Source organism: Microcebus murinus, chromosome 13 (assembly GCF_040939455.1).
Source record: "Microcebus murinus isolate Inina chromosome 13, M.murinus_Inina_mat1.0, whole genome shotgun sequence".
NCBI classification, from domain to species: domain Eukaryota; kingdom Metazoa; phylum Chordata; class Mammalia; order Primates; family Cheirogaleidae; genus Microcebus; species Microcebus murinus.
This window is the reverse complement of record NC_134116.1, coordinates 78,480,965-78,494,019: the sequence shown is the minus strand read 5'-3', so window position 1 is coordinate 78,494,019 and position 13,055 is coordinate 78,480,965. Positions and strand designations below refer to the sequence as shown.

General features: G+C 38.9%; 1 protein-coding gene across 1 annotated transcript in view; it reads left to right on the top strand.

Annotated features, from left to right (window-relative positions):
* The window catches only part of LOC105878806 (phospholipid-transporting ATPase IB-like), a 128,778-nt gene that overhangs the window by 95,663 nt on the left and 20,060 nt on the right, over window positions 1-13,055 (top strand). Inside the window, exon 30 of the mRNA XM_076009393.1 lies at window positions 11,213-11,274. Coding sequence (XP_075865508.1) covers window positions 11,213-11,274 — 62 coding nt within the window. The remainder of the gene's footprint in view (window positions 1-11,212; window positions 11,275-13,055) is intronic.

Genomic DNA, 13,055 nt, shown 5'->3' with positions numbered 1-13,055 from the left:
AAAACTAAAGAATTTACTAAAATACTGTCAGAACTAATAAGTTCCTAATAAATTAAGCAAGGTTTCAGGGTACAAGATCAATATACAAAAATCAATTTTATTTCTACACAAGAGAAATAAAACTAAAAATGAAATTGAATCAAAATGAATGAAATACTTAGGAATAAGTTTAACTATAAATTTAACTATCTTTGTTCTCTTTTTGGTTATTTTTAGTTTCTTTTCCCATGTTTTTAAATTCGCTGATGTTTTATTTAGCAGTGTCTCTGCTGTTCAGCACAATTCAGTGACATTTTCTTTTCATGTGTTACTATTTTTATCTCTAGAAATTCTATTTGGTTATTCTTCATATCTTTCATTTCTCACCTCATTATGTTCATATTTTTCTTCAAATTCATAAGCATGTTTGCAGTATTTACCTTAAAGACTTCTGCTAATTCTATCATCTCTATTGTTTCTGAATTGGCTTCTATTCACAATTTTCTCTTGGTTATGGATCGAATTTTTGCTTTTGTCTGCATGTCATAATTTTATAATGGATGGTGGACATTATGAATTTTATGTTGCATACATTTAAACAACTGGACTTTGTTTTGGCCAGCAGTCAAGTTGCCTGTGGATCAGTTTGATCCTTTGAAAACTTGTTTTTCTTCTTTTGAAGTTGAGTCTAGTGTATCATTTACTCTAGGACAATTTAGTTCCTTTCCTGAGGTTATCCCATTTTGGGTATTTACTGAATGCTGCGTGTATTGAACAAGGTCTTTTCACTTTGGCTTATGGAAACTGGAGCAATTCCTATGTCTATATTAGATCTCACAATTTTTCAGCTTGCAGTTCTATGGTAATTCATTTTTCCATGGTAGTTGTTCTTTGCTGGCCTTGTGGTATTTCTCAGTACACATAAGCAGACTGGCATTCAGCTAAGGGCTTATGAGGACTCCTCTGTGAATTTCTGGAGGTCATTCTTTGGATAGTTTCCATATTCTGTTCTGCAAGTTCCAGCTACTTGGCCTCTCTAAGGTCCAATGTGTCTCATTAACGCAGCAAAAATGAGCTCTCTCTGGGCTCTCCCTCCCTGCGCAGTAGTGCAGAAATTGCCTCCAGGTATGAAGCAAGGCCAATGGTAGGACTCAATTTTTTACTTTCACAAATCAAAGTTCTGTGCTACATTTTCCCCAATATCTGAAAAAAAAAAGTTATTTCATATATTTTGTCAAATTTTCTAATTGACTATGGTAGGAGAGAAAACCCTGTTACTTCTTCATGGGTGGATGAAGAAGTCTTGGTCATGCTTAATTTTTGTCTCTTGATCTGTCATGGACTGAGAAAGGTAACTGAAAGTCTTCTACTGCTATCATATCTGTTTTCCTTTTTATTTCTCATAACCTGTGATTTAGAAATGTTTATTATTTGTTGCACCAATACTCCTACCTGTTTCTTATTCATCATAACTTGTACCATTTGGTTTGACAAAGTATCCTTCTTTGTCTTGTTTAATTCTTTTTGATCTCAATTTCTTTGTAACTAATGTTAACGTGATGTCTCATGCCTTTATTAATAATTTGTATTTTCCTTGACCATCTTTTATTTGTCAAACTTCACAAATTACTTTTTAGATGTGTTGCTTGTATATAGCATAGAATTTGATTTTATTTTGAGATGCAATCTGAAATTTATCTTTTAAAAATAGGTTTTGTTTGCGATATCTCATATGACTTTGCATTTCCTGTTGTAATATAGTTTTTTGGTTTTTTTTTGAGACAGAATCTTGCTTTGTTGCCCAGGCTAGAGTGAGTGCCGTGGCATCAGCCTAGCTCACAGCAACCTCACACTCCTGAGCTCAAGCAATCCTGCTGCCTCAGCTTCCCAAGTAGCTGGGACTACAGGCATGCACCACCATGCCCGGCTAGTTTTTTCTATATATATTAGTTGGCCAATTAATTTCTCTCTATTTATAGTAGAGACGGGGTCTCACTCTTGCTCAGGCTGGTTTCGAACTCCTGACCTTGAGCAATCCGCCCGCCTCGGCCTCCCAGAGTGCTAGGATTACAGGCGTGAGCCACCACACCCGGCCTGTAATATAGTTTTGTAATCTTTAATTATAAGATCGGTTTTTCTTGCTTTTTTGTGTAGTCTTCTGATATTCAGGAAGATTTGAATGTTTTGTTATAAGTTTATGTAAAAACCACTCTATTTCTTTAGACAAATCCATTTGTTTCTTCATATGAATAATGATAAAATTATCATATTTCTCTTCCTTCTTCCTTCACTTTCCCCTAGCATTCCATTATCTTGCATGTGACATACCTTTGTGCTGTTAAATATACTTATAATTCCATTTCTTGATTTGTTGGCTTTGAAAGTTCTTTATTGATTTGCAGTTATTACAGATGAGACCATCTGCAAATTTATTCTACTTCTCATCTCCATCACCTGTGCCATTGCATATTATATAAAATTGCATCATTTACACATCGTGTAGGCACGTAACAACAACCAGACTGATCATTCTAGCACATTTAGGTTTTTTTTCTTTTTTAGTCTTAATTCTACAGTTAAGTATATCAAATGCTCTCAACAAGTCTTTTTGTTCCAGCTTCTCCAATCAATTTTTTGTGGGCTGGTTCTAATAGGATTTTGTTGCAATATTCTCTTGTAAGCATTTATCATCTGGTAAGTTTTGCTGCTCTTTTCCAATCATTTCCTTTTAAGCCATTTATAAACATAATTTATACATAAGACATAGATATATAGTAAAATGAATAATAATCACACAAATCATGAAATGGAACATTCTGCCTCTTACAAAATAGTCTCTTCCTATGGGTGCTGTGCAGGTTTCCTTTATATTGTTCTTCATTGGAATCATGGTTGACCCTTAAACAATGCAGGGGTTAGGGGTGCTGCCCCTGTGCAGTCAGAAGTCTGAGTATAACTTTGGACTTCCCAAGAACTTAGCAACTTACATCCTACTCTTGACCAGAAGCCTCACTGACAACATAAACAGTTAATTAACACATATTCCTGTATGTTATATGTATCATATACTGTATTCTTACAATAAAATAAGCTAAAGGAAAGAAAATGCTATGAAGAAAATCAAAAGGAAGAGAAAATATATTTACTATTCATTAAGTGACACTGGATCATCATAAAAGTCTATTTCCTTGCTGTTGTCATGGTGAGTAGGCTGAGGAGGAGAGGGGAAAGAGGGGTTGTTGGTGTCTCCTCAGGGGCGGCAGAGCTAGAAGAAAATCCTCATGGAAGTGGACCTGCACCGCTCACACCGACGATGTTCAAGGGTCAACTGTCCCAGCTATTTGAAAAAGGTGTTTTTAAGGAGTGCATTTTTGCCAGTGTTTTCTGAGTTCTGCTCCCCTACGCCAGTTTGACAGTTACTTTCTATCAGAGAACTTTTACTGCCACTTACCAAGCACATTTTCTATGCTCGCCTTAACTCCTTGGAAGCCCTAATTTAATTAGCTTCTGAATCTATGAATTTGTTTGTTTGTTTGTTTCTGTGACATGGATTTTGTGGAGACTTTCTCTGCATTGTTGATTTTGTATAATATCCAGAAGGAAAGGAACTTCTGTTTCTCACCACTGTGCTCACGCTGGAAGTTTTCCTTCTGTCCCAGTGTAGCGTGTATGTACTCTGTCTCTTTCCTTTGCGAATACGTATCTGGACAATATAACCAAATGTCACCTTCCTATGTGGTAGTTATCTTCCCTTTTTCTAGTAGATTACAATATTGTTCTCATCTGCACTATTATCCCATGCCTGGTAAAATTCACCAAGTTTAGGTCAATACACAACCCAGACCATGATAGTCATTCTCTCAGCTGGTCTAACCTGACACACATATTTATCTGTAGTTTCCTTCAGTCAGATGCCCTAAATATTTCCTTTCATGTAGTTTTATAAAAAGGTATAAGCTTTGAGTATCTTAATGGGTTCTAACTCAGGAGAAAACAGAATAAATGAGCTTCAAGTACATGAGTATACTATCTTTTTTTTTTTTTTAATTATTTTTTTTATTTTGGCATATTCTGGGGGTACAGATTTTAAGGTTTCAATAAATGCCCATTTCCCCCCTCCCCCCAAAAGTCTGAGTCTCCATCATGACCATCCCCCAGATGGTGCACATCTCACTCACTATGTATGTATATACCCGCCCCCCTCCCCCCTCCCACCTGCCCAATACCCTATTACTGTAGCACCTATGTGTCCACTTAGGTGCTACTCAGTTAATACCAGTTTGCTGGAGAATATATCTGGTGCTTGTTTTTCCATTCTTGGGATACTTCACTTAGTAGTATGGGTTCCAGCTCTAACCAGGAAAATATAAGGTGTGCTATATCACCATTGTTTCTTAGAGCTGAATAGTACTCCATGGTGTACATATACCACATTTTATTAATCCATTCTTTGATTGATGGGCACTTGGGCTGTTTCCACAGCCTTGCAATTATGAATTGTGCTGCTATAAACATTCGAGTGCAGGTGTCTTTTTTGTAGAGTGTCACTGGATCATTTGGGTAGATGCCCAGCAATGGGATTGCTGGATCAAATGGTAGATTCACTTGTATCGCTTTAAGGTATCTCCATATTGCTTTCCACAGAGGTTGAACTAGTTTGCAGTCCCACCAGCAGTGTAGGAGTGTTCCTCTCTCTCCGCAACCACGCCAGCATTTATTGTTTGGAGATTTTTTGATAAAGGCCATTCTCACTGGGGTTAAGTGATATCTCATTGTGGTTTTGATTTGCATTTCCCTGATGATTAGAGATGTTGAGCATTTCTTCATATGTTTGTTGGCCATTCTTCTGTCTTCTTTAGAAAAATTTCTGTTCAAGTCCTTTGCCCACTTTTTAATGGGGTTATTTGATTTTTTCTTCCTAATTTTCGTGAGTTCTAAGTATATTCTAGTTATCAGTCCCTTATCGGATGCATAGGATGCAAAAATTTTCTCCCATTCTGTAGGTTGTCTGTTTACTTTCATGACTATTTCTTTGGCTGTGCAGAAGCTTTGTAGTTTGATCATGTCCCATTTATTTATTTTTGTTGCTGCTGTGATTGCCTTTGGGGACTTCTTCATAAACTCTTTGCCCAGGCCGATGTCTAGGAGAGTGTTTCCAACTTTTTCCTCTAGAGTTCTAATAGTTTCATATCTTAGGTTTAAGTCTGTTATCCAGCGTGAGTTGGTTTTTGTGAGAGGTGAAAGGTGTGGGTCCTGTTTTAGCCTTCTACAGGTGGCTATCCAGTTTTCCCAGCACCATTTATTGAAGAGGGATTCTTTTCCCCAGCGTATGTTTTTGTCTGCTTTGTCAAAGATGAGATGGCTATATGAGGATGGTTTTATATCAGGATTCTCACATCTGTTCCACTGGTCAATATTCCTGTTTTTGTGCCAATACCATATTGTTTTAATTACTACAGCTTTGTAGTATAGTTTGATATCTGGCATATTAATGCCTCCCATTTTGTTTTTGTTGCCTAGAATTGCTCTTGATATTCGGGGTCTTCTTTGGTTCCATACGAAGCGTAAAATTATTTTTTCTATATCTGTGAAGAATGCTGATGGGATTTTAATAGGTATTGCATTGAATCTGTAGATCAGTTTGGGTAGTATAGACATTTTGATGATATTGAGTCTGCCGATCCACGAGCATGGTATGGATTTCCATCTGTTTATATCCTCTGCTATTTCCTTCCTCAGTGTTTCATAGTTCTCCCTGTAGAGGTCTTTTACCTCTTTGGTTAAATATATTCCTAGGTACTTTAATTTCTTTGTTGCTATTGTGAAGGGAATTGAGTCTTTGATTTGGTTCTCAATTAGATTGTTGTTGGCGTATATGAATGCCTCTGATTTCTGTGTATTAATTTTGTATCCTGAGACTTTACTAAATTCATTGATCAGTTCCAGGAGTTTCTTGGTTGAATCCTTGGGGTTTTCTAGATACAATATCATATCATCAGCAAACAGTGAAAGTTTGATCTCTTCTGCCCCTATTTGGATACCTTTGATTCCATTTTCCTGTCTGATTGCTGTAGCCAAGACTTCCAGCACTATGTTGAACAGAAGTGGAGATAGTGGGCAGCCTTGTCTGGTTCCAGTTCTAAGTGGGAATGATTTCAATCTTTCCCCATTCAGTATGATGTTGGCTATGGGTCTGTCATATATGGCTTGTATCATTTTTAGGTATGTCCCTTCTGTGCCTATTTTCTTAAGTGTTCGTATCATGAAAGGGTGTTGAATTTTCAAAAGCTTTTTCTGCATCTATTGAAAGAATCATGTGGTCTTTGTTTTTGCTTCTGTTTATGTGGTGAATTGCATTTATAGATTTACGTATGTTGAACCATCCCTGCATCCCTGGGATGAAGCCCACTTGGTCGTGGTGGATTATTTTTTTGATAAGTGTCTGGATTCGGTTAGCTAAGATTTTGTTGAAAATTTTTGCATCTATATTCATTAGGGATATTGGTCTGTAGTTTTCTTTTTTTGTTGCATCCTTTCCTGGTTTTGGTATCAGAGTAATATTCGCTTCATAAAAGGTGTCGGGGAGGTTTCCGTTCTTCTCGATGTTGTGGAATAGTTTCTGCAAGATAGGTACTAGTTCTTCTTTGTAAGTATGGTAAAATTCAGGTGTGAAGCCATCTGGACTGGGACTTTTCTTTTTAGGGAGATTTTTAATTGCTGTTTCTATTTCAGCTGTTGAGATTGGTCTGTTCAGGGAATCTATTTCTTCCTGGTTGAGCCTAGGGAGGCTGTGTGTTTCTAGAAATTTGTCCATTTCCTCCACATTTTCCAGTTTGTGTGCATAAAGATTTTTGTAGTATTCATAAATTGTATCTTGTATCTCTTTGGGATCAGTTGTGATATCTCCTTTTTTGTTCCTGATGGAGCTTATTAGAGATTTCTCTTTTCTGCTTTTCGTTAGCTTAGCCAATGGCGTGTCAATCTTGTTTATTTTTTCAAAGAACCAACTTTTTGTTTTATTAATCTCCTGAATAGCTTTCCTGTTTTCAATTTCGTTTAGTTCTGATTTGATCTTGTTGATTTCACTTCTTCTGCTGGGTTTGGGGTTGGTCTGTTCTTCTTTTTCCAGCTCTTTGAGTCGTTTCATTAGATTGTCTATTTGTGATCTTCTTGCCTTTTGGTTATAGGCATTTATGGAGATAAACTTTCCTCTCAGAACTGCTTTAGCTGTGTCCCAGAGGAGTTGATAACTTGTCTCTCCATTGTTGTTTTCTTCATAGAAGTTTTTAATTTCCGTCTTGATTTCTTCATTTACGAAGTAATCATTTAGTGGGAGGTTGTTTAATTTCCACGTTTTTGTGTAGAAATGTGAGTTTCTGTTAGGGTTGATTTCTAGTTTTATTCCACTGTGATCTGAGAAGGTACATGGTATGATTTCTATTTTTTTAAATTTCTTGAGATTTTCTTTGTGTCCTAGGATATGGTCAATCTTAGAGAATGTCCCGTGAGCTGATGAGAAGAACGTATATTCAGTGGATTTTGGGTAGAATGTTCTGTAGATGTCTGTCAGACCCAATTGTTCTAGAGTTTTGTTTAAGTCCATTATTTCTTTATTAATTTTCTGTTTGGAGGATCTGTCTCGTGCCGTCAGTGGGGTGTTGAAATCCCCTGCGATTATGGAGTTGCCATTAATCCATTTGCTTAGCTCCAGTAAGGTTTGCTTTATGAATCTGGGTGCACCTAAGTTGGGTGCATATATATTTAAAATTGTTATCTCTTCTTGTTGGACTGTGCCCTTCACCATTATATAATGACCCTCTTTGTCTTTCACTACTTTTGTTGGTTTAAAAACTAAATCGTCTGAAATTAGAACTGCCACACCAGCCTTCTTTTGGCTTCTATTTGCTTGGAATATTGATCTCCACCCTTTTATTTTTAGTCTATGTGCATCCTTGCAGGTTAAATGTGTTTCCTGAAGACAGCATATACTTGGCCTGTATTTTCTTATCCATTCAGCCAGCCTATGTCTCTTGAGTGGAGAGTTTAAGCCATTCACATTTATTGAGAGAACTGATAGGTAAGGTAGATTACTGATCATTCTGTTGGGTTGGATGTTGTTGCTATGATTTCTCTCTTGAGCCATTGTAATATCTGGCCTTTAATATCTTTGGGTTTTGGTTGTTTTTATATCCGTGGATTATTATTATGATGTTCCGTGCATAACGCTGTTTTAAGTACTTCTTGTAAGGCTGGTCTTGTCTTGGTGAATTCTCTGAGCCTTTGCTTGTCTGAGAATGTTTTTATTTCTCCTTCATATATGAAGCTTAGTTTTGCAGGGAATAATATTCTAGGCTGGGCATTGTTTTGTTTCAAAAGAGTGAGAATGGGGCCCCAGTCTCTCCTTGCTTGTAAAGTCTCATTAGAGAAGTCTGATGTTATTCGAATTGGCTTTCCCTTGTATGTCACTTGCTTCTTTTGTCTTACAGCTCTTAGAAGGGCCTCTTTAGTTGATACTTTGGTCAGTCTGATGACTGCATGATGTGACGTCTTCCTGTTTGCATTGAATCTCGCAGGGGTCCTCTGGGCTTCTTGAACTTGTATATCGAGATTTTGAGCAAGGCCTGGGAAATTTTCCTCTATTATATCTTCAAAAAGCTTGTCCAGCCCTTGAGTGTTGTCTTCCTCCCCTTCGGCTAAACCTATGACCCTCATGTTAGGTTTTTTCACATAATCCCACAGCTCTTGTAGGCTTTGGTCTTTTCTCTTGTTTCTCTGCTGTATTTCTGTGACTGATTTATTTAATTGGAAGGTGTTATCTTCAAGCTCTGAGATTCTTTCTTCTGCTTGATCTACCCTGTTCTTGAGACTTTCCACAGTATTTTGTACTTCTCTGAGTTGATTCTTCATCTCCAGGACTTCGGTTAAAGTTTTCTTCACTGTGTCAATCTCTTTGTTGAACCTTTGTTCCATTTCTTGGAGGTTTTTTGTGTTTTCTTGGTGTTGGTTATTGAGTTGTTGTTGCAGCTGGGTGAGTGTTCTTATGATCCACATACGAAATTCCTTTTCTGTCATATTGGTTGCCTGATTTTGGTCAGTGTCCGTTTCTAGGGGGCTGGTGCTCCTCCTTGGGGGTGTGTTTTCCGTTTGGTTCTTCATATTTCCTGAGTTCTTTCGCTGATTTCTTCCCATGTCGATCAGTTGTTGTTTCTTTCCTTAGGTTATTGTTTGAGTATTCACACACCTTGTTTAGTTTCTGAGGCGTTAGGTGGTGCCTGTGGGTGAAATTGGACCACTCCCTGTATATTGAGTCAGTGGATGCCGTGGCAAGGCTGTGCAAGATGCCGTCCCTGTCAGTAGGTGGCGTTTTCTTGGAGGAACAGGCTATGGTGTTGATTTTGAGTCCTGTTCAGCTCTCGTTCTGGGCGGAGCTGGGTTGGATAAGCCTGCCCTCAGGCCGTTAGCATGGGTCAAAGTTCTGTTCTCAGCTTCCAGGGAAAGCTGTCAGGGCGGGGCTGGAATGGTCCCGCTCAGCCAGAAAGTCTGGGTGTGGGGGTGGGGCTGTCTGAGACCCACAGTCTGCAGCAGGCCTCGCTTCTTTCCACCCTCCCCAACTCTGCAGCTACTCCTGGGCCTCTGCCAGCAGGCCAGACCACAAGCCACCAGGCCTCCCCGGACTGTGGTGCCAGCGGGGAGGTTCCCTGCACAGGAACGCCACCTGGGTTGGGCGCACGGCCTCCTCCTGGGAGGAGGGTTGTCCTCTAGGGCGCCGATCCGCCCCTGGAGGCACACAGCCCTCAGTAGGCTGTTCACGTATAACCCTTCTGTGCCCCGGGCAATGCTAGCCCTCGGTGCAGGGGATCTGGTCTGCAGGTCCGACCTCTGGGTCCCAGAGTTCAAACTGTATTCCCACCAGGGAGAGGATTTCCGGTCCTAATTCACCCACAGGGAGCCCAAGCTGGGTCTGTCTCTCAGCCTCTGAGTCGGCACCGTTTTCCTGGGAACACGGTGCCAGCAGCACCTGGGAGGGCGGGCGGGGTCCCAAACGGGAAGGTCCCGTTCCCTGGAGGTGCCTCCGGCTGGTGGCTGTATTTTCTCTCTGGGCAGCCGTGGGTAGGGTCGGCGGAGGGGAGGAGGAGGCAATATGGCGCCTGCCGTGCGGCTCGGGTCCGTGCACACGGAGGTGCCCGGAGGAAGTTGGGAACCTGGTGCCACGTCTGCTACAGGCTCACCGTTGGCAGGCGGCGGCAGTCTCTGGGCTGGTGTCCGCAGGTCTCTCCACCCGCTGGGGAGCCCACCAGCAGTCCCGAATGCAGGGGAGGGGAAACAGCAGATCCACCTACCCTTGCCGCTGGTCTCCGGGCTGCTCCGGTGGTCTCAGCCTCCAGTTCTCCTCCGCAGCCTCCTCCCGTGGAGTCTCCCGGGGTCTCAGGTACCCCTCCTTTCGGCCCTTGTCCGCTGTATGCTCGTCTTCTTGCTTCTTTCCTCTAGTTTCTGCTAGAATCGGTCTTTTCTGCAGAGACCCTCTGTCTGGCGGTGTTATTCGTCCGCCATCTTGCTCCGCCCCCTGAGTATACTATCTTAATTGGTATTAGGGTCAGGAATTTGCATTCCAAAATTTCTGTATCAACCAGGATCAGAGACTACCAATATATATTTGAGATTTTTAAAAAAGTGTCAAGAAGATATGAATAAATCACCTTAATCTTGAGACAGTATTGATCCTTCGTAGAGGATGAAATTCATAAATTTTATGACAGATTTAGCAGTAGTTGAAGAAAATTATGAAATTATGTCATAACTTCAAATGATCTGTTACACTTATTATTTTAGTAGTCCTAGAAAAGAAATAGTGCAAAAATATGAAAAAATTATTAAAGTCCCAGTCTTGTTACCTAACATTTCTCACTAGACTGTTTGACTTTCAATGTAGAGGTTGTACCAGATGGTTTAGATGCATGTAAAACTAGATTTAATAATTACATTCAGGTACTCCTTGTGATGTTTTTATTAATTTGTTACTTAATATATCTTTAGAGATAGTAAGAGATAGAAAAAAATGTAACAATTGTGATACACAAAAGAAGCAATGTTGTCATTGTCAGGGAAATTTAGAAATATAACCAATAATGGATAAATATTTTGTGGTGCCAAGTATGGTTTCCTGTGGTAAAAATAAATTCGAAATCTGTAGTTTGGACTCTATAAAGATAAAAATGACTTTTTTACTTTTCAGATACTGTCTTACAACGTGGTTACACTACAGACTATTTATTTCTTGGAAATTTCATTTATACGGTAAGATCATCTATGTACATTAAATCACTTATCCTAGCTTTTAGTAGAAAAATTCAAGAATTACAAGACAACATCCCATGAACTTGTAGTCTTCCTCACACCTTAAAACCTTTTCCAAGAAGAAACTATTATCGCGATTGTGTATATACATATATATATTTCTAGAAATGTGAAATGTAGAAATATGCACATGTATGTTACCCACCTCCCCTGGTTTTGGTACAAGTAGGGGAATGGTCTTCTGTATCTTATGTTTTCACTACGCAGTATGCCATGGTGGTGGTTATAAATCAGCCTATAAATTGTCTATCTCATCCTTTCAGGGCTGCTTGTGAGAATAACTCACCATTATTCATTTAGCCAATCTCCTGTCAGAAGACATTAAGGTTGTTTTTGGGCCTTGGTCATTATGAACAATGCCCAAAAGACTATTCTTTATATGCATGAGTAAATATATCTGTAGTATAAATTTCTATAAGTGTACTTGCTGGATCAGTGGGCATTGCGAACTTTGAAAGATATTATCAAATATTCCTTCAACGAGGTAGCATGAATTTAGTGATAATAATGTCAGTTTCCCCAAGCATCCATGGGAAGTGGTCTTATCACATTTTTGATCCAATAGGTGAAATTATATCCTATTGCAGTTTTGCTTTAAGAGTGAGCATATCTATATAAGGTTAACAATGATTTCCATTTCTTTTTCTGAGAACAACTTGTTGATTTACTTTACCAATTGTTCTCTTGAGTTGTTGGTGTTTTTTCTTGTTATTTTTTATTTTTATTTTTTGAGACAGAGTCTCACTCTGTTGCCCGGAATAGAGTGCTGTGGCATCAGCCTAGCTCACAGCAACCTCAAACTCCTGGGCTCAAGCGATCCTTCTGCCTCAGCCTCCCAAGTAGCTGGGACTACAGGCATGCGCCACCATACCTGGCTAATTTTTTTTTTCATATATTTTTAGTTGGCCAATTAATTTCTTTCTATTTTTATAGTAGAGATGGGGTCTCGCTCTTGCTCAGGCTAGTTTCGAACTCCTAAGCTCAAGCAATCCTCCTGCCTTGGCCTCCCAGAGTGCTAGGAGGTGTATTTTCTTATTAATTAAGAGTAATTATTTGTATGTTAAGGATGTTCTTTTTTTCTTATATTTATTATAAAATATTTTCCCAGTTTCACATTTTTACTTTTCATGATATTTTTGTCATGTCAATATATATTCTGTATATTATTTTTGTTTTTAATTATTATGGATACATAATAGTTGTATATCTTTAGAGGGTACATGTGGTGTTTTGATATAGGCACATAATAGGAATTAATCAAATTTGGGTAATTGGGATATCCATCACCTCAAGCATTTATCATTTTTTTGTGCCAGGAACATTCTAATTCCACTCTTCTAGTTATTATAAAGTATACCCTAACTTATTGTTGAATATATTCAATTTGTTACGCTATCAAATATTATTCATTCTATCTAACTTATTTTTTCACCCATTAACCAGCTCTGTTTCATACCCTTGCCTCCCCTCCCCTTCCCGGCCTCTGGTAATAATCAGAATAATCATTCTGTCTGTCTCTGTGAGATCAATTGTTTTTAATATTAAGCTCTCCCACATTTGAGTGAGAACATGCAAGATTTGTCTTTCCATGCCTGGCTTATTTCACTTAACATAATGTTCTCCATTTCCATTCATGTTGTTCCAAATGGTAGGATTTCATTCTTTTTGTGGCTATATAATATTTCATTGTGTACATGTACCACAATTTCTTTATCCATTCA